The sequence below is a fragment of the Camelus bactrianus genome, chromosome 25, assembly GCF_048773025.1.
Source record: "Camelus bactrianus isolate YW-2024 breed Bactrian camel chromosome 25, ASM4877302v1, whole genome shotgun sequence".
NCBI lineage: Eukaryota > Metazoa > Chordata > Mammalia > Artiodactyla > Camelidae > Camelus > Camelus bactrianus.
In genome coordinates this window covers 8933312-8952802 of record NC_133563.1, presented here as the reverse complement: position 1 = coordinate 8952802, position 19491 = coordinate 8933312, and the positions used below count along the sequence as shown (strand labels likewise).

Sequence of the window (19491 nt, the reverse complement as noted above, 5' to 3'; positions counted from 1 at the left end):
TAACGCGCCTCCCGGGTGGAGGTGGGGCGGGGTGTGTGGAAGGAGGGGCCGTCCCACCAGACTCCTCCGAGAGCCGCCCGCGAGCCGGCCCTCCCCTCCCTTCCCCTCCCCCACGGGCCTACACAGCGCAGGCCCCGCCCCGGCCGCGGCGCGTGCGCAGAGGCCCCGCCCCCGCCCCAGCCCCACCCCCACACCCGCAGCAGCCGCCGCCGCCACCTCTCCCTTCCTCTCAGCTCTTTCCTCCTCCTGTTTTCTCTTCCCTCCTCCCCCTCGCCTCCTTTTCTCCTCCTCCTCCGGCGCTGACGCTGGCGTAGGGCCCTGGCGTCAGACGCGGGAGGGCGGGGCGAGTGCGGCGGGGGGTATAAGTAGAGGGTGCAGGAGGCGGTGCTTCCCCTTCTCCCCGGCGGTTAGTGCTGAGAGTGCGGAGTGTGTGCTCCGGGCTCGGAACACACATTTATTATTAAAAAAATCCAAAAAAAATCTAAAAAAATCTTTTAAAAAACCCAAAAAAAAATTTACAAAAAAATCCGCGTCTCCCCCGCCGGAGACTTTTATTTTTTTTCTTCCTGTTTTATAAAATAACCCGGTGAAGCAGCCGAGACCGACCCGCCCGCCCGCGGCCCCGCAGCAGCTCCAAGAAGGAACCAAGAGACCGAGGCCTTCCCGCTGCCCGGACCCGACATCGCAACCCTCGCTCCCCAACCGGCAGCCGGCAGCCAGCGGCAGCGGATCGACCCCATTCTGCGGCCGTTGAGTAGTTTTCGATTCCAGTTGATTTTTGTCCCTCTGCGCTTGCCCCCGCTCCCCTCCCCCCGGCTCCGGCCCCCGGCCCCAGCACTCGCTCTCTTCTCACGGAAAGGTCGCGGCCTGTGGCCCTGCGGGCAGCCGTGCCGAGATGAACCCCAGCGCCCCCAGCTACCCCATGGCCTCGCTCTACGTGGGGGACCTACACCCCGATGTGACCGAGGCGATGCTCTACGAGAAGTTCAGCCCGGCCGGGCCTATCCTCTCCATCCGGGTCTGCAGGGACATGATAACCCGCCGCTCCTTGGGCTACGCGTATGTGAACTTCCAGCAGCCGGCGGATGGTGAGAGCCGGGCCCGGCGGGCGGGCGGGCGGCCATGAGGCTCAGGCGGCTGCGGCAGGCGGGCTAGGCCGGCGGGCCCGGGGGGAGGGGGCGGGAGGGCATGTCACCCCCCACCCAGAGCCAGCGGGGAGAGGCTCAGGCGCCTGGACTCCGGTTCCCCGTGCCCGCGGCACCCGCGCAGCCGGCAGCCGCACGCCCCTCGCACGCCGGGCCACTTCCTCCTTTGCGACCATTTTCTGGGCCTTAGCGGCTCTCAAACTTTAGGGTGATGACGCTCCGGCAGATTGGGTGAGATTGGTTTCTTCCGCGGCGCTCCAGCCGGTAGCTGCCGGATTCTGGGGCGCAGAGCGCCGAGCCCCCTTCCCCGATAATAGGTGGAGGCGCTCCCACCACCCGGGGCTTTTACCGGCGCCCCAGGACCGGGAGGAAGTGCGTTTCGGTGCTTGAAAAATACCACGTGTTGAGCCCTGTAACCTCACAGGCGCGAGGCCTGTTCCTGCTACTGGCCCAATCGCCTGGGGGAGCCACGGGAACTTAGAATAAAGTTAATACGGTGTTCTGGTGGTGGCTATCAGGTTTATGATTTCATTCTTAATAACTTGTCAGTGACTGATGGTTCTAGAAGTGTAAACGTGCTTTGGGGGTTTTCCCCTAGTTGAGGCATTTCTCACTCATTTCTCACTCAGCATGAACAGCAGCGTAGGAGGAGGGATGTGGAAGATGACCCTTTTGAAGGCCATCATTTTCTCAGGCAATTCAGATCGTTTTGGGTTTTTTGATCAAATTAGTTTCATAGTACTGGTAATTTGTTCAGAATATTTTTTCCTTTCTGAAACAGTTTCTACAGTTATGAGGGGTTTTACTTTAAAATGTTCACCAATTTTGAGTGTACTGTGGACTGGACCATTATAGTAGTCCAGAATATCTATACATTATTGGGAAAGATTGGTCACAAAGTAACAGAATTAGCTTGAAATTTATGGGGAAAAGATGCAGCTAATCTTGTATTTTTGATTTGAAGTTAAACAGTTGCAGAAAAATCCAAAATTTGGCAAACATAAGAAATATGGCCTGATGAGTTGCCAGGATTTTTCTGTCTGGATCAATTGACTAGAAAAATAATTTTCACTTGATTTTATGGCCCAAGTTTGCCCTTTTTCCAGGCTGCTTGAATACATGTCAAGTATAAAATATGAGGAAATTTTTTTTTTTGTAGGAAAGGCCATAAGGGTAGAATTTAAAGTTACTTCATTAACAGATCTTAAGTTATTTAATGATAAATTTTTCACTAGAGATTTCGGGGTAGGCAGGCTATTTAGTGACACCGAACCAGAAGTTACAAAACTGCACTGCAGGTTTCTTGCCCTTTTGCTCCATAGGCAATAGCTCCAAATGTCACTCTTTAACAGTTCTTCCCAACTGTGGACAAGGTTTATCACAGAATGGAAGATGAAATAAGATCAGGGAAGATATTTTGGGGTCAAACTAGGGTTGACAGAGAAAACTAGAATAAATTCTAGAGCCTATAAAATGGAAATTCTTGAAAGTGGCTGTTATTCTTTCTAAACTTAACAATTTTAAGTCTGAAAAAAACAATTCTTAAAATTTGGGATTTGAAAAGTTGAACTTCAGGTTACCATGGTTACAGTACACTATTAACAGTCTATGCTAGTAGACCAGTACTGTAACTGCTCAAAAGAAGGTAGCATCTTTCTACCTTCTATTTATTTCATTTTTATGTATACAAAGTATCCTCTTAAATTTTCCAGTGGTTTTCAGTTTTCCCTTCTCTTGTTTATTGCTACATTTAGAGTAGTTTCTGAAAGTGACCAGTTTAATAGGAAGAGGTGACTCATTCAAAAGAAGCTCAAGCAAAGTCAGCTAAAAAACTAGGGGAGCTGAGTAGGTGTGGTCAGTTGATAATGAGCTGACAGCTGATTGTCACTATCTTCTAGAAACTGAAACTTTCATTTATAGAAAGAAGTGGCCGGAAAATTTGCCCTCTCATTAACTTCACAGTTAAATTAGCATGGAATTTGTGAAAATTGGTGTTTCAGGACTTCATTCAAATGGACTGTGTTCACCCTTGTTAGGGACTAGTTTTTTGTACTTAAGGATACATTTTTCCATTCAGAGTCTGAATTTCTTTTAACGGTACAGGTGCACATAATTTGGTCCTTCATAGACTCTGAAATCATAGGATAGTTTAAGTTTTCTAGCACTATCCAGAAATAATTGATTAATCTTGAGTTCCCTGAGTAAATAAGTGATCTAAGATAAAATTGGTTTTATATGTAAATAAAGTATTATTAGTGAATTGTGAATATTGTAGGCCTGGTATTTCAGAAATTTTGTATTTTACTAAAGTGAAGTATGCCCAGTTTCACTAGTTTTTCAAGGCCTGATTCACATCTTGATCTGAATGGATAAAGCCTTTCATGTTTTTTACCTTCCCATGGGAAGTTATGCCATGAATCACTGAAATTCCCCCAGTAAGTCAGGGACTTTTTTTTTTTTTTTTAAGAAAATGGACTGGTTTTGGTTTTTTCCTTTTAATAATACTGACGATGATAAGCAGTGAAACAGTCAATTTTGCCAAGTAATAGGGAAGAAGTTTAAAATGCTTGAAAATCCATAAACTACTCTGGGTGGTCCACAAGTGTCTTTCATATTGCTCATTAAGCAGATTGTGAAGGGGAATCTCGGTTTTAGGTTGACTAGGATCAAAAAGGTGCTTTTAATTTCATGGCAATTAAAGGAAGAGATTGTTTCAGAAATACATTAATTATCAATAATATGTCATCCAATAACATTGGGAAATTTGGGGTTTCTGATATTGTGTTATACAATTAAAATCTAGACTGGTATGAGTTAAGGTCCAGCCATTTTGAAATGTGAAGAGGTAGAGGGACCATGTGCCCAACCATTCCCTCTCCAGTAGTTTATAATAATTTTAAGTTGGATGTAGAAGTTTCAAAATAATGTTTACTTTGAAAATGTCCTTTCTGCAGCGGAGCGTGCTTTGGACACCATGAATTTTGATGTTATAAAGGGCAAGCCAGTACGCATCATGTGGTCTCAGCGTGATCCATCACTTCGCAAAAGTGGAGTGGGCAACATATTCATTAAAAATTTGGACAAATCTATTGATAACAAAGCACTGTATGATACATTTTCTGCTTTTGGTAACATCCTTTCATGTAAGGTAAGCAAAAATGTGACAAGTAAACATACTTACAGTGTTTTAGCTACTTGTAGTTTATTCTTTAAACTAGCAACTATGCTCTCTGTTAATGGATATCTTTATTTCCCAAATGGCTGACAAGTTATCTCTGAACTCTGGAAAAATGTTAAATCAATAGCAAGTAATGAAAAATTGGTATACATTTTTCCCTAGGTGGTTTGTGATGAAAATGGTTCCAAGGGTTATGGATTTGTGCATTTTGAGACACAAGAAGCAGCTGAAAGAGCTATTGAAAAAATGAATGGGATGCTTCTGAATGATCGCAAAGTGTAAGTATAAACATTTAATCATACCTCAAATCAGTTTTTAATAGTTCAGATCAATTCATTCATTTTACAGGTAATATATTCTTAAAGAGATAGGGCTAGAGTGAAAATTAATAATACCACATCTTGGTGGATGTTATAACTGTTTTTCCTCCATATTTAGTGTAACATACAAATAACAGTGAACTAATATGATTGGTCAGCATTCAAACCGAAAAGAAAAAGACAGGGGAAGATAGGTATGCCGGGATATAAATAAAGCTTTCTAAAATAAGTGCATAGTTGGAAAACCAGGAATCCAGGCAGAAACTTAATCATAATTCCCAAGGTAGTGATTAATCCATTTTGCATTCAAAGCTGTGGCTGAAATAATTTGCCTGTATTTACGTGCTGGTATGACAGATAAGCTGGGATGCAAACCCAGTGGTCTAAATTTAGAGCCCATGGTGACCTTGGCTGTACTCCCACAGTTTATTGATGGTAGTTTAAAGATTGTTGTTTCAACACCTTTTGGCACCCTTCCCCATGTAAAGATAAATTGGGATTAAACCAGAATGGTTAATCTTTTCTGAAGTAAACTTGTTCTTAAAAATTGCAAACTTAAAATCATGACACTGATGAAACCTATAAGGCTGATTCTGCTACAGGTTGTAAAAATACAGATCTTATGAGCCCAAAGAAATTACAAATCTCAAATTTTTTATCCTCACAACCGGTGGACTTTGCTTAATTATCTGAGCAAACTCAGCCGTAAAGTCTTATTGTAAGCAATATGTGAGTTCATGTTCTGTATGAACTGCAGTGATCGCACACAAAGTGGGCTTGGTTCTTACAAGTCAGCTACATCACTCTTCAGGTGTGGTTCTTATAAACCGCTGCATCAAGTGGTGTGGTCAGTCCATACATGAAGAAGTCATGCCCATGGTGTTAACCTGTTTGAATTCTATGTCTGTTGCATGATTAAGGAAAGACTTTGTAATATGTAAAAACTCCGTGTAGTCTAGGAAAACCAGCAGCTCCTCAGTGTGAACAATGTTTACAAAGGCTAATTCTTAAAAATAGTACATCTTTAAATGAGGGAAATATTCAGCGTCATTAGTATTCCCAGATGAAAATCTTACGACTGTTGGCAATGCTTCAGAATGGAAAAAGAGTGGCTACCTCTGGTAGAGGTCTAGGTGAAATAAAGAACTTGATTTGTTACTGTTTTGAGTATAAAGTTATAAAGCCCTTTTGGAAAGCAGTTTGTAGGTATAAACTTGAGATCATTTATATACCCTTGAATGCTGTTTCTGCAGCTCTATCCTATGAACAAATACCAAAGTCTCATGAAGTTGCAGCATTATGTACAAAGGCAGAAAGTCATCCTGTCCACTATAGAAAATAATGTTTGCATTGAGAACATTTGTAAAACTAATAGTGTGGGAAAGTACTGCCATATAGGCTGCGGGGTCAGGAGTTAAGGAAATAAAATTATGGGAATCTCCTGTGATAAATTGTGCTGAACTAGTGTTCTTAGACACAGAAAACAAAACAGTCTACTAAAAGTCAGTCATGATTTGGGTGGGAATATGAGAGGGTTTTTTTTTTCCACTTTGATGTATATTATAATCTTTAATGACACATGTTCTACTTTTATATTAGGGGAAAACCTAAATTTTTAAAACACATTTTGTTATAATGCTGCAGAGGAATTTCTTCCAGGCTGTTGTGTGATAGAGAACCTGATAGTTTAAATTTCTATTTTAGAAGATTGCAAAGTGTAAGAGCCATGTTGAAACGGCAACGATGGAAAGCCTTTGTATCTTCTCATTGGCGTGCAGGCGTACACCCACTCGTGTACTGATGGACAAATCTCCTTAACCCTGGTTAGCTAAAAGGGAAGGAGAGGAGTGTGTATTAAGAAAAGCTTTATGTGATTGTAGTTAAGAGGTTTGTGTTTATATTTGATAGTTTCATTTCTTCACTTAAGGCCCTATTTCTGTTTTATAGTGTGCTCTTTATTAAAGATTCTGAAATTATCAGTAACTATTACAGAATCAATGGTCAGTCTTAATTAACCTGAATGTCATAGAATAGAACCTAATTTTATAGTTCTTACATATTTTATTAGATTTGTTGGACGATTTAAGTCTCGTAAAGAACGAGAAGCAGAACTTGGAGCTAGGGCAAAAGAGTTCACCAATGTTTACATCAAGAATTTTGGAGAAGACATGGATGATGAGCGCCTTAAGGATCTCTTTGGCAAGTTTGGTAATGTGTCTGAATTAAATTTTTATAGTCAGTTCTGAGTAATTGCTCAACATTAAGTTTTGGCTAATTTATACTAAAAAATGAATGAGACTTAACATGGTACTTTAAAACATTTATAGTTACTTGGATTAAGCTGCTGATAGTCCATTATACTACAGAGTAGCATATAAAAGTTCTATCCAGTTTAAAGGTTAATAGCACAGTAAGGTATCACTGTAATTGAAACAGATTTTTAAAGGTTTTGCTGTGTTAAATTGTGCTGGGTTTTATGCACCTACAGATCCCATCTCATCAGAGGCATTGCTTGTGACAGCCAGTGTAGGTTGGAATGTAGTCTTTAATTATGGGACAAGATAATTGTCCAGCTTTAGGATATTTTGGCCAGTCTCAGCATCACGTTTGAGCAGTTTTTTTTAAGTGACTTTCAAAGACAAAGATCCATATTTTCCAGTGATAGCTCCTTGGGATGGCCTTTTGAATCCATGGGATCTTAAACTGCTCTTTTCTTGAATTTCAGAGTAACTTCATTAAACTTTAGTTATGTACTTGATCAGATGATGAACTTTATAATTGTGGTCTTGCAGATGATTTGCTTGCCCCTTATCCTTTGCTTTCCTTTTGAACTTAAGCAGGTGTCCTTCTTTTCCTTAAGTGTTTCAAATTGTAAAGAATTAGGAAATCAATATTTTTCTGTTGTCAAGCTGGCATGCCACATGGAACCCTCTACTTTGAGCAAAAAATTTCAGTTTGCACAAAGATAAATTGTATAAGATGAGGAAAATAAGTGACATCATTTCTTGCATCTTACTCCAAATAGTGGCTGCTGGCTTTTGTATATTTCATGTCTTGTTTCTTCTGTTTTAGTTAGAAGCTGTTTCTAAAGTTGGATTGTTAACTATCCCTAATGAATAAATGCTGTGTGGGTTGACCATCAATACGCAGATTTGTCAGCTATTTTCTTGGCTGTTTTCATAGCCAGATTGGAAGTTTAGCTTTAGGGCAGAGGCACATTCAAAGAAACAATATCTGCTCCCATATATCTTGTAAATTCTCTGTAGTCATGTGATTTTTAACCCCTTTCCCCCCCACCCACCTGAGATAGTACCCACTTCAGTTAAGTCTATTTCACTGACAGAGTTGGGGGACGATGTGTCTTCAGAAACATGCCACTCCCTGCAGGTGATTCTGCTGTGTCTTCCTAATGGGCAAACCCTGTGTTTCCTTCTACTCCCTGTTGAAAATCAAGTGGGCCAGGGCTCAAAACATTCTTAAAGAAAATCAAATTGTTTTAAAATAAGCCATCTGTTTTGTGCTAATGCTAAGAATAAAACTGCATCTTTTACAGTTGTCTAAAACATACCTCCTTAAATGGAGGAATGCTTCAGGAAATAGAGTGTTAGCTTCTTAATAGAGAGTCTTTAATGAGAGTATTTAGTGCCCATTGTTGGAGAGAGTGGTTAGAGGAGGAATAAATTTCTGGGGGCTTGGGATTTTATTTTAATCTCCATTTTTATATTTTTCATTAGTTTATATATTGAAACTTGAACTGTATAAACTAAATGTTGTATGGAGTATCTTTTGAATCATGTGAAAAAAATTTTTTTAGGACCTGCCTTAAGTGTGAAAGTAATGACTGATGAGAGTGGAAAATCCAAAGGTTTTGGATTTGTAAGCTTTGAAAGGCATGAAGATGCACAGAAAGTAAGACTTTAAATTTTAAAATAAATGTATTTATATATTTATTTAAATGTAAATATATTTTGAAATATACTAATCAAAGGCAGTGTGAGTTTTCTGTATTTTATGGTAAGAAGTGGGTGGTATAAAGTTGAGTTGCTCTTGTATTGAAAGATACTTGCATACCAATGGCTATTCTAAATGTTTGTCTTAATGTGTATTTTGAATTACTTTCATCTTATATATTAGTCTTGAGAGTGTAAATAGGGAATCTATACTGTCATAAAACCTGTTTATTTTTGTGGTGGGTCCATCTTCAGCTTTTATAATCTAACAAATATCCTACATTGTTAAAAAATAAATTTATGTATTGCCAGTTAGTAATTAAATTTTTTGCGATTTTTGTGAGGCTGTGGATGAGATGAATGGAAAGGAGCTCAATGGAAAACAAATTTACGTTGGTCGAGCCCAGAAAAAAGTGGAACGGCAGACGGAACTTAAGCGCAAATTTGAACAGATGAAGCAAGATAGGATCACCAGATACCAGGTTGGTTTTTTAATTGTAGAAGCAAAAATAAGACAGAGATGAGGACACCTATTTTATGCTCATTTCAGCTACTGCTGGTAACTGGGGGGTTTGAGAGAAGAAAAGGAGAAGAAATGTGGGCCAAGCATGGGATAAGCTAATAGGAAGTGTGTTTCAGTACCACTATAGTTTGCTTTTTCCTTTTTCTACAGTTTTTTTTTTCCTCTTTTTTAGGGTGTTAACCTTTATGTGAAAAATCTTGATGATGGTATTGATGATGAACGTCTCCGGAAAGAGTTTTCTCCGTTTGGTACAATCACTAGTGCAAAGGTAAAGCATATGATGTGCATTTTTAAGATTTGGGAAAAATCCATGTACATAGATACATTTGTATAAATTTCATACTTTGTCCTGGAGAGTTTTTCTTTCTTTGTAAATAAATGGCCAGATAGTTTTTTCTTCCCTAAAAAAAATCAGTCTTTCATTTTTCAGAAAATCATGTTTTTGTTTCATTACTACAGAAACTTATATTCAGATTTGACTGGGATGTTGTAGCTGATGATTTATTTTTGAAGATAATGAATTCTGAATTCTTTCCTGAGGACGGCTGTGTTTAATGACCATAGTTAGTAATTGATCATTATATGATATGCACGGTTCTATGCTCTGTTAAACTAGTTATTTTACTGGTTAAAGAAGGCAGTCTGTTAGGGAACCATAACTGTTTCCATCAGGTTAATTTATGTTCACTTACACAATTCATTCTGGGGAGTCAAACTTAAAGCCCACTAATAGTAAAGACAGAGCTCATATACTTGGTTTACTTGAAATCAAAAGTTAAGAAATACAGCAGTAAGATTCTAGTTTAAATTCTGGAGTTTTGATGTAAGAACCTCTGCTTAGGTGTTTTTTTTCTGGTGACCATGGTCCAGGAACCCTTCTGTATGTAAAGTTTTATGCATGTGTATTTCGGAGTGGGGTTGGGAAGTGTGTCTAAAACTTTAACCAGATTCCCAAAAGAGCACAGGAAAAATTAAAACGCAGTGCTCTGGAATGAATGACCTCGTGGCTTATCTTTTATCTGCTTGGCAACCCCACTGACGGAGGGAACTTCTACAATGGTGAGGAAGTGTTGTCGGCACAGTAGAGGAATACACCTACAAGTGAAAGTGATGTAGCTGTCCTGTGTTTGATTCAGCCAGCGCTTTTGTGTGATAGTATCTATTCCCAAGTGTGTTTATCTTCAGTATGTTCCCTGAAAATCATTTAAATTGAATATTGTCCATCAGTTTATTTCAAATGTATGCAACACGTCTGTTTTACAAAGGAGGGTCTTTATTAAGTCCTTTTTGAGAGGTCCTTTGGATCATAATATCACTGTTGGCAAGGAGGTGAAAAATTTGGCAAGAATTTATTCTGGAGGAGGAGGTCATTATGGTAATTTGATAATGTTTGCTGAAAAAAACAAATTTATCAAGGCAGAAGGGTAAAAAGTAGAAGGTGACCCCTCCATTCTTCTTTTTCAGTCTCCAAAAGTAGTTTGGCCTCCCCAGATATTTTCCACGCTTGTGCAGTTTTTGTGTACATCTAAACAGTTTAAGGATCATACTATACATATTCTGCAATTTGCCTTTTAACTTAACAGTAGATCTAGGTACATACTAATTTCAGGTGTTTCTCATTTTTTGGCTAAGGGCTGAATAGTCATGGTATAGATGTAACATAACTTAACTCTACTGTATCTGTGTTGTTGGGCGTTTGGGTTGCTTCGCATGTAAGCACTGTTAGACCCACACGCTAATAAATATCATTACACATACATCTTTGCCCACATGTCAGTATTTGTGAAACTCTGGAATTGAAATAGCTGGTTAATGGATATGTGTGTTTAAAATCAATGCAATTGTCCAAAAGGCTTAACAAGGTAAATTATTACTAGCTCTGTCAATTTAGTAGAAAATGGTATACATCTTTTTAAATAAGATGTCCTTTTCATGTGTTTACTGGGTTTGCCTGTTCTTGGCATGTTTTTGTATTGCATTGGTTATCTTTATTGATTTAGGGAGAATTTCACATCAGCCCTATGTTTTATATTGCAAGTATTTTCTCCACATCTTCCACTTAAGACTTTGGGGTTCTTGTGTCATCTTAGATTTTCCCCGTATTTTTGCATTTTGTTTTCAGATTCAGAATCTGGCAGTTTGATTTTTTTCAATGAGATATGAATAAGAGATCTAACTTAATTCAAAATTATCCCAGTGTACCACGTACTGGACAGTCCAAAGTCTGTCTTTTCCCTACTGTTTTAAAGTGTTAGCTTTAACATACTAAATTCCTATAATTGCATGGGTTTGTTTCTGGACTCTGGTTTTTTTGTTGTTGTTGTTGTTTTTGGGTTTTTTGAGGTTTTTTTGAGATATAACTGACTTAAAACATTATTTCAGGTGTATAACATAATTGATATTTGTATATATTGCAAAGTGATGGCTACAGTAAGTCCAGTCAACATCCATTACCATAGTTACAAAAAGTTTTTTTTTTGTAATGACTTCAAAGATCTATCTCTTAGCAACTTTCAAATATATAATACAGTATTATTAACTGTAGTCTCCATGTTGTACATTATACCCGCATGACTTATTTTATACTTAGGAGTTTGTACTTGTTAGCAACCTTCACCCCTTTCTCCCAACCCCCTGCTTCTCTGGCAACCACCAATCTGTTCCCTGTATCCATGAGTCCAGTTTTTGGTTGTTTTGATTCCACATTTATGTAAGATCATTGGACTCTTTTTATTGCTGCTTGGTTTGTCCCTGTGCCACCAGCATGCTATCACGGTAGCTGGATAGCATGCTTGTGTGCATTGCAGGGCTAGAGACGTCTTTGCTTCTCCTCGTTGCTTGTTTAAAAGATCTTCACAGTCATTGGAAGCTTCCTGAATATTGTTTATGTCCCAATATTTATAGCCCTTATGGTCCTGAATGTGAAATTTTTTTTTTTAAATGTGGATCTTATAAAGTTCAACCACTTTCCCTCCCTCTAAAGAGTAATAAAGCATCTTGTCAGCTTGAATTGCTAGAATAGTCAGATTTTAATTGTGTTTCTAGTGGTGCTTAAGTTTAGTAGGCCTTCCATGTGCTTAGAAACTAAACCTTAACATTGAAAATCGATTCACCTTAAAGTTGCTGTTGTACCTCCACCGCTTTACTTCCTCTTTTGCTTGACTAGGATCATGCATGCATGTAGTTTACCCTTAATATTTTGGTATTAAGGGAAAAACTATGGAAAACATGATGAAAGCATTGACAGAGTTTAGTTAAATGTGAGTCCGTGGCTAAAACTGACTAAATAGTAACGTTCTCCTTTCTGTGCTTCATCCTACCATTGCATTAATCTTTTTTTCTCTTTTAACAGGTTATGATGGAGGGTGGTCGCAGCAAAGGTTTTGGTTTTGTATGTTTCTCCTCCCCAGAAGAAGCCACTAAAGCAGTCACAGAAATGAATGGTAGAATTGTGGCCACCAAGCCATTGTACGTAGCTTTAGCTCAGCGCAAAGAAGAGCGCCAGGCTCACCTCACTAACCAATATATGCAGAGAATGGCGAGTGTAAGAGCTGTGCCCAACCCTGTAATCAACCCCTACCAGCCAGCACCTCCTTCAGGTTACTTCATGGCAGCTATCCCACAGGTAGGTTTTAGAAGAAAACAAATACCTCATGCAGGTTTTCCTATTCGGTCATTCTAGTATTTTGTGCCCCCCCCCCCAAAAAAAACTAATAAAGCCTTAGGATGAAAACGTTAAGACGTGAATTACAATTAGATTTGAAAAGGACTTACTGGGTGAGGATCTGCTAGATGGTTTGAGAACGTATAATTGGTTGCATTATTTGCCTTTTTCTGAGGCTGATACATTTGCTTGCTTCCTGCAGACTCAGAACCGTGCTGCATACTATCCTCCTAGCCAAATTGCTCAACTAAGACCAAGTCCTCGCTGGACTGCTCAGGGTGCCAGACCTCATCGTAAGCTATTTTTTTCTTTTCCCCTAGGCTGCAAAGGGTTTGGACTAAAAACAATACATGAGGCAAATTAGCTGTTACATCCCCACAGTATGTTAACTGTTGCTTTTCGTAATTTATGGTTACAGGTGTTCATTTTGGGGATCCTAGCATTTTGTATTTTAAAAAGAAGCATAAAATGCTTCACCATTTCTGTCTTATTTTGAGAGAGTAACTTCAGTGCTGGTTTGATTTTCCTTTATGACAAGTTTGAGAATGCATCCAACTCAATTTCGTATTTTTAAAACAGGCAGTAGTAGTTGTAAAGATCTTATTTTACGAGGACCAGGGTCCAGGCATTTTCAGCCTTATCCTATGGAACAATGCTGTATTGCAGAACACTTGGGACCAGGTTCATGTATTGTGTTCAGCTATTAATAAGTACTTGTTTTTGTATGAATGTAAATTTTTTATTAACTGATGCTCTGATCTGATAAGTCTAGGGGAATGGCAGATATAGGAGGCTAAGGTTTTTTTAAATGGTATTTATATTTGATCATTTTTAGCCTTTTGTGCAAACCTCAGTTCTAAAAAAGCAGCATGAACACTTTTGGTGAGTTTTTCCCGTTAATGTGCATTCATGTCTTTAAATGTAGCATTCCAAAATATGCCCGGTGCTATCCGCCCAGCCGCTCCTAGACCACCATTTAGTACTATGAGACCAGCTTCTTCACAGGTTCCACGAGTCATGTCGACACAGCGTGTTGGTGAGTCTTACCTTAACCTTTCCTGTAAACGTTGGTCTCCAATTTGAAGTAGCAAGGTGAATACAACCTTTTTTCTTTCTTTCTTTTTTTTTAAAGCTAACACATCAACACAGACGATGGGTCCACGTCCTGCAGCTGCTGCCGCTGCAGCTACTCCTGCTGTTCGCACGGTTCCGCAGTATAAATACGCTGCGGGCGTCCGCAATCCTCAGCAGCATCTTAATGCACAGCCACAGGTCACCATGCAGCAGGTGTGGGCTTAATGATTTCTTCATAAAGATGTCAGTCCTTTATCGCAGTCAGACATTGAAGACAGCTATATGATTCAAGAGAGATTAAGCTAGCTAGAACATCTTGTTAATTGAGGTCTCGTTAATTGGTAGTATGTAAAAATGTCTTCTATACATCAGACTCCAGGAACTAGACAAGCATTCAGCAGTCCGCATCCTGAAGTACTTACGTGACTTGAAAATTTGGCATAGTTAGAAGGAAGGGTTGAAATAAAGTTTAGTTTGTGACATTTGGCTTACCCTTTTTTATTTGAACCCTGGAACTGAGGCTTTCATTGATCATAATAGAAATATGGTTCTAGAGTATATTCTAGATAAAAAAGAAAATTCAGTGTCCCATGTGTTCATACTATTTGAGCACTTAGCTCACCCAGCTTCTGTTTATGTTTAGATAATCTTTATATCCAGTGATTTTGCAGTGATGACTATTTCTACTTTAAACTTAGGAATTTTCCCATTTTCTTTCTAGCCTGCTGTTCATGTACAAGGTCAGGAGCCTTTGACTGCTTCCATGTTGGCATCTGCCCCTCCGCAAGAGCAGAAGCAAATGTTGGGTAAGGACCTTTGTACCACCCAGTCAGATAGGAAGACACTTGCACCTAAAAATGACAGCTGGGGTGGCAGGCTCTGAATTGGCATGAGTGATTACACCAGTTTGCCTGCCTAATTAATTTAGAGTCTAGAAAGCTATTAAAATGTTGCCTTTGATGGATAGGTTAATAGGGCATTACTTGCCATGATGGAATCCCATCACATTTTTGGAAGAAGGAATCTGAAACAGATGTGTAAACCACTCTGATTTTTGTCTGAGCACAGATTTAACACTATAATAGTAATATAGCTTCCTTTTTTCCCCCCCCGGCAAACGGATACTGCCAAGAATTAATTGCCTTGTGGTGGATCTTAATCTGTTCTATAACAGTCTTCTTATGAAAGATACTGAAGTGGTGGATTATGGGTTAGCATTTATTTGCTATATATGAGATTCTTAAACCCCAGTTTTAATATGGTAGATGCCTTAAGATATTTTTGATTGAAGGAGTTTTTGAATGTTTTTGTTCCTAGGTGAACGTCTCTTCCCTCTAATTCAAGCCATGCACCCTACTCTTGCTGGTAAAATCACTGGCATGTTGTTGGAGATTGATAATTCAGAACTTCTTCATATGCTCGAGTCTCCAGAGTCTCTCCGTTCTAAAGTAATTTAAATTCATCATTTATCTAGCAGCTTCTTAACTACACATTCTTTTATAGAACATTTATAAGTGTTTTTGTACAAGCCATACACAGTTCTAAGAGTTTTATAAAATATTAATTATAAATCCTGATAATAACCTATGGTGCTATTACCCCCATTTTATAGGTGGGGAAACTGAAGCATAGAGAGGTTGGATAATTTGCCCGGTGCGCACACGGAGCAACTAGTGAATGGCAGGGCTTGTCTCAAATCCAGTCTCTAACTCCAGTGTCCACGCTCCCTTATCTGTGCTGCTGCTTTATCGGAGAATGGGGATATTTGCTGCTATTTCTCAACTTTGGGGGATTTTTGGTGGGGAGAGAATAAAAGATACAAGAGGCTCACAATTCTAGAGCAGTGGTGGAATGGAACACGAAAGATAAAGATTGAGTTGGAATGTTTTTTTAATAACAGTTCTTTCCACTTTCGTCTGAGAAAAGGAGTTTGCCTTTGTTGGACAATGTGTTGTCAGTTCAAAATTATCTTTTAATGACTACTCTTCAGAACCAATTTGTTTTGCTGTTTCAGGTTGATGAAGCTGTAGCTGTACTACAAGCCCACCAAGCTAAAGAGGCTGCCCAGAAAGCAGTGAACAGTGCCACTGGTGTTCCAACTGTTTAAAGTGAGCCTTCCCCCTGTGTTTCTGGTTTGCTTCGTCTATTTTAACAGTTTGAACATACTTTGAAATAGAGCAACATCTCATTTTACCATTAATCCAAATGTATTGCTAATTTTTTTCAAAGAGAAGTAGAAATACAATAATTAAAGGAAATTTTACCTGTTATCCTGGGGGTGATGCTTTCAAACGTTTTGTATAGTCATTTGTATCAGATGTCTTTAACGGGGTCGGCTCTTTGCATAGCTTATATATTTTCTTGGGTGGCAGCAGCGACAGTTGCCTTTTGGCCTGTACTGTTGCTGTGTGAGAGCAGCCACAGCCAACACATAAATAAATAGAAATGGGCTGCAGACTGATTTGGCCAGGGGCATTACTACTGCCAAGCCAGTACTGGTCCTCTTATTTTTCTTCAACATAATACTGTGCAGATTTAAGGTATGCAATAATACATAAACGTATGTATCACTTATGTAATGATCCTTTCTTTTTAGTGGTTGGGATCATTAAGTTCTGTCTCAACAAATTCAGTGATCATAATCTTTTTCTCCCCCGTATTTACAGATTGATCAGGGACCACGAAAAAGAAACTTGTGCTTCACCGAAGAAAAATACCTAAACATCGAAAAAAATATTGTGGAAAAAAAACATTGCAAAATATAAAATAAATAAAAAAAGGAAAGGAAACTTTGAACATTATGTACCGAGCAAATGCCAGGTCTAGCAAACATAATGCTAGTCCTAGATTACATATTGATTTAAAAACAACAAAAAACTACAAAAAAAATAGTAAAATATAAAAACAAATTAATGTTTTATAGACCCTGGAAAAAAGAATTTTCAGCAGAGTACAAAAATTTAAAGCATTCCTTTCTTTAATTTTGTAATTCTTTACTGTGGAATAGCTCAGAATGTCACTTCTGTTTTAAATAACAGAATTGATAACTGAGCAAGGAAACGTAATTTGGATTATAAAATTCTTGCTTTAATAAAAATTCCTTAAACAGTGCACAGTGATTTTATGCTATTTTATTTACCTTTGTAGCTGACCTCCGTAAATAGGTGATAAGCTGAAATTGGCGTAAGAACCTCTTTCATGAAAAAGGTACTGTTATTTTTCAAAGATGTATTAGTTTTATGGAAAAGAAGCATGGGACAATTCCTCTGTTGCATTTTCTGAATTTAGATTTCCATGTGAATTTTTGAATCAAGGCATGTATTTTTTGTTAAATAACCTTAACATCCTTTGAGGTGATGCCAGTTTGACTATATGTTGTTTTCTAGGCTGTCAAGGTAATTAGCTTAAAGCCTCATTTATATGGTATAAAACAGTAACAATTACTCTATTTGTTGGAGAGGAGGGTGTAGGTAATATAAAAATTATACCAAAGACTAGCTGTATTAAATGTACCAAAGTTAGGATTAGTTTTAAGCCTTACTTTTTAAAAGACCTTTAACTTGATAGTTGATGATTGTGACTTATCTCAATCTAATACCTTATCCAAAGTACTTCTACATCTGGAGAATGGATTTAGAAGATCAGGACTGGGGCCCAGGATATCTGCATAAAACAGATACCCTGGCTTTTTTAATGCACTTTTGAGAATGGTCTAGTTTTAATCTCTGTTCCATTCTCACACACATACACTGCCAGAGGTAGCTTTCTAAATTGCACATCTGATTATCTAATCACCATGCTAGAATTATCTCAGTACTAACTCTAACCTTTGGGAGCAGAGAAATCCAAGTACAGCCTTGGCTGTGACAGTGGCAGCCCTCCCTGCATGATGAAGCCTTTCAATGCTCCTGTTTATGGAGTGCTTTTCACTTTGGCTTCTTTTAAAACTTGGGACACACACAAGTCCCACCTGGTACCCCATGGCTTAAATCGGTGCACCTAGTAGACATTGTAATGATCATTTTGTATTTTGCCTGACCACAGTCTTGCCCTTTAAGGGGCTGGCAGTTCGTTGAGATAAAAACAATTTTTCTGAGTCACCAAGAAAGCTTTCCTCAGTGCTTTAGAAAGGCAGAGAAGTATATTCTGTACTTCTTAAAATTTTAGGACAAATCATTCAAGCCCTGGTTTTAAAGGAGCAGACTTTGTAGATACAGCTTTTAAAGTGTCTTAGACTAAAGTTCTCACGGTTGAAAACCATTCCAAGTCTAGTGTTGCAGATAGGGTTTGCACAGACAGTAGCTGGATTTACGTTGGATAGTTGGAATTCGTATTTCTTGTGTGATAAAAACGAAGATGCACCGTCTCCATCTGTTTTTGAAATGTGTTTTCTTAGAGGTAGCAAACTGTTAGGAGGAGCCAACAAAACTATACATTGTAATTGATTTAGGAAAAAACAGTTGATCTTACTTGATTCTGTATTTGCAAATCCAGCTACTAAAATTTTTGTAACCCCCAAAGTCAGTGCAAAGAATAGATTTCAGTCTTTTGCGAACACGCAGAGAGCACTGAAAAATTTGTGTCACCTGAAACGAACATGTTTCCCAGCTGAAGTAAAAAAAGCCTGCCTTATTTTATATAAACAAGTACCCTTTTCGAGGTCTGATTAGTGCCACATCCTTAACTGTTTTGTGGGTGTGTGTGTGTGACAGACACAGATTATTTAAGTGGCCCCCAAATCATACTGTGCTGAAGGCTGTGATGTCCTTTGGATAAAATGTTAGATAAGCTTCATTTGAGCATAAGTTGGAGAGCTGTTAGCTATGGGTTCCGTGTTAATACATACTAAATAAGGTGTCATTAGAAACACTTAAAGCTATGTATCTATTGTGAAAATGTGACAGGCTTACTGGACAAAACCCTGTTATTTCCCTTAGGGCCAATGAGTCAGTGTTTACCAATGTCACTGTTAGCAAGACTTCACGAAACATAACTGCCACAATTAACGAGAATTGACTAGTTGTATCTGATAAACATATGGCTCATAGTCTACAATAGTTTATTTTAAACCATCCAGCTTTGTGCAGCATCTGAGATGAAGCAGAATAAAGCAGCAGACACTACTACCACAGCTTACAAGGCACGTGTATGGCTGCTTCTATTGGAAGATTTGAGACAGACTAAATTGAAATATTTTTTCTGTGGGTAGTAGGTATAATGGCCACTGGGAGACTGCTTTTTTAGCCTAGAATCTCCTTTTCTTTAGTTCAGCACTTACCTTGTGTGGATGAAATAAGCTACAGTGATGTGCCTTGTTTACAGGATGCTACCTTTGATTATGCTTCTTTCTGTCCTGTCAAGCTAATGGATCACAAATGAGTGACGTTTTGGAGAGTACTTTGAAATTCGCTTATTCTTTTGATGTAAAACTATGGTCCCTATTCATTTGCAGTGAGTAAATGACTTTGAAGAGGATCTGGGTACTGTTGTTTAGTAAGTGCATTCTCCCTGTAAGACCAGTTCTCATGGAGACAAAGTAAAACCAGAAGTTTGGTTCAAGTTGGAAGCAAGGTGGGTGGAGCTGGCCAACACAGTGGCCAGCACCGTCCAGCTGTGATGGTCCAGTGCATGCTGCTC

General features: G+C 38.9%; 1 protein-coding gene across 2 annotated transcripts; it reads left to right on the top strand.

Annotated features, from left to right (window-relative positions):
- Window positions 1-377: 377 nt before the first annotated feature.
- PABPC1 (poly(A) binding protein cytoplasmic 1) lies at window positions 378-16965 on the top strand. 2 transcript variants are annotated; one of them, XM_074353121.1, is made up of 16 exons: window positions 378-749; window positions 860-1088; window positions 4100-4293; window positions 4486-4601; window positions 6712-6851; window positions 8458-8552; window positions 8938-9075; window positions 9289-9384; window positions 12469-12741; window positions 12983-13073; window positions 13706-13816; window positions 13913-14067; window positions 14576-14660; window positions 15172-15302; window positions 15869-15962; window positions 16521-16965. In XM_074353121.1, exons 2-15 carry the CDS (start codon window positions 896-898, stop codon window positions 15959-15961), a joined length of 1911 nt encoding a protein of 636 aa, XP_074209222.1. In that variant the 5' UTR covers window positions 378-749; window positions 860-895; the 3' UTR covers window position 15962; window positions 16521-16965. The 2 variants fall into 2 exon arrangements, with proteins under 2 accessions (XP_074209222.1, XP_074209223.1); XM_074353122.1 differs by having other exon boundaries at window positions 378-1088; window positions 6712-6842.
- The last annotated feature ends 2526 nt before the right edge of the window (window positions 16966-19491 follow it).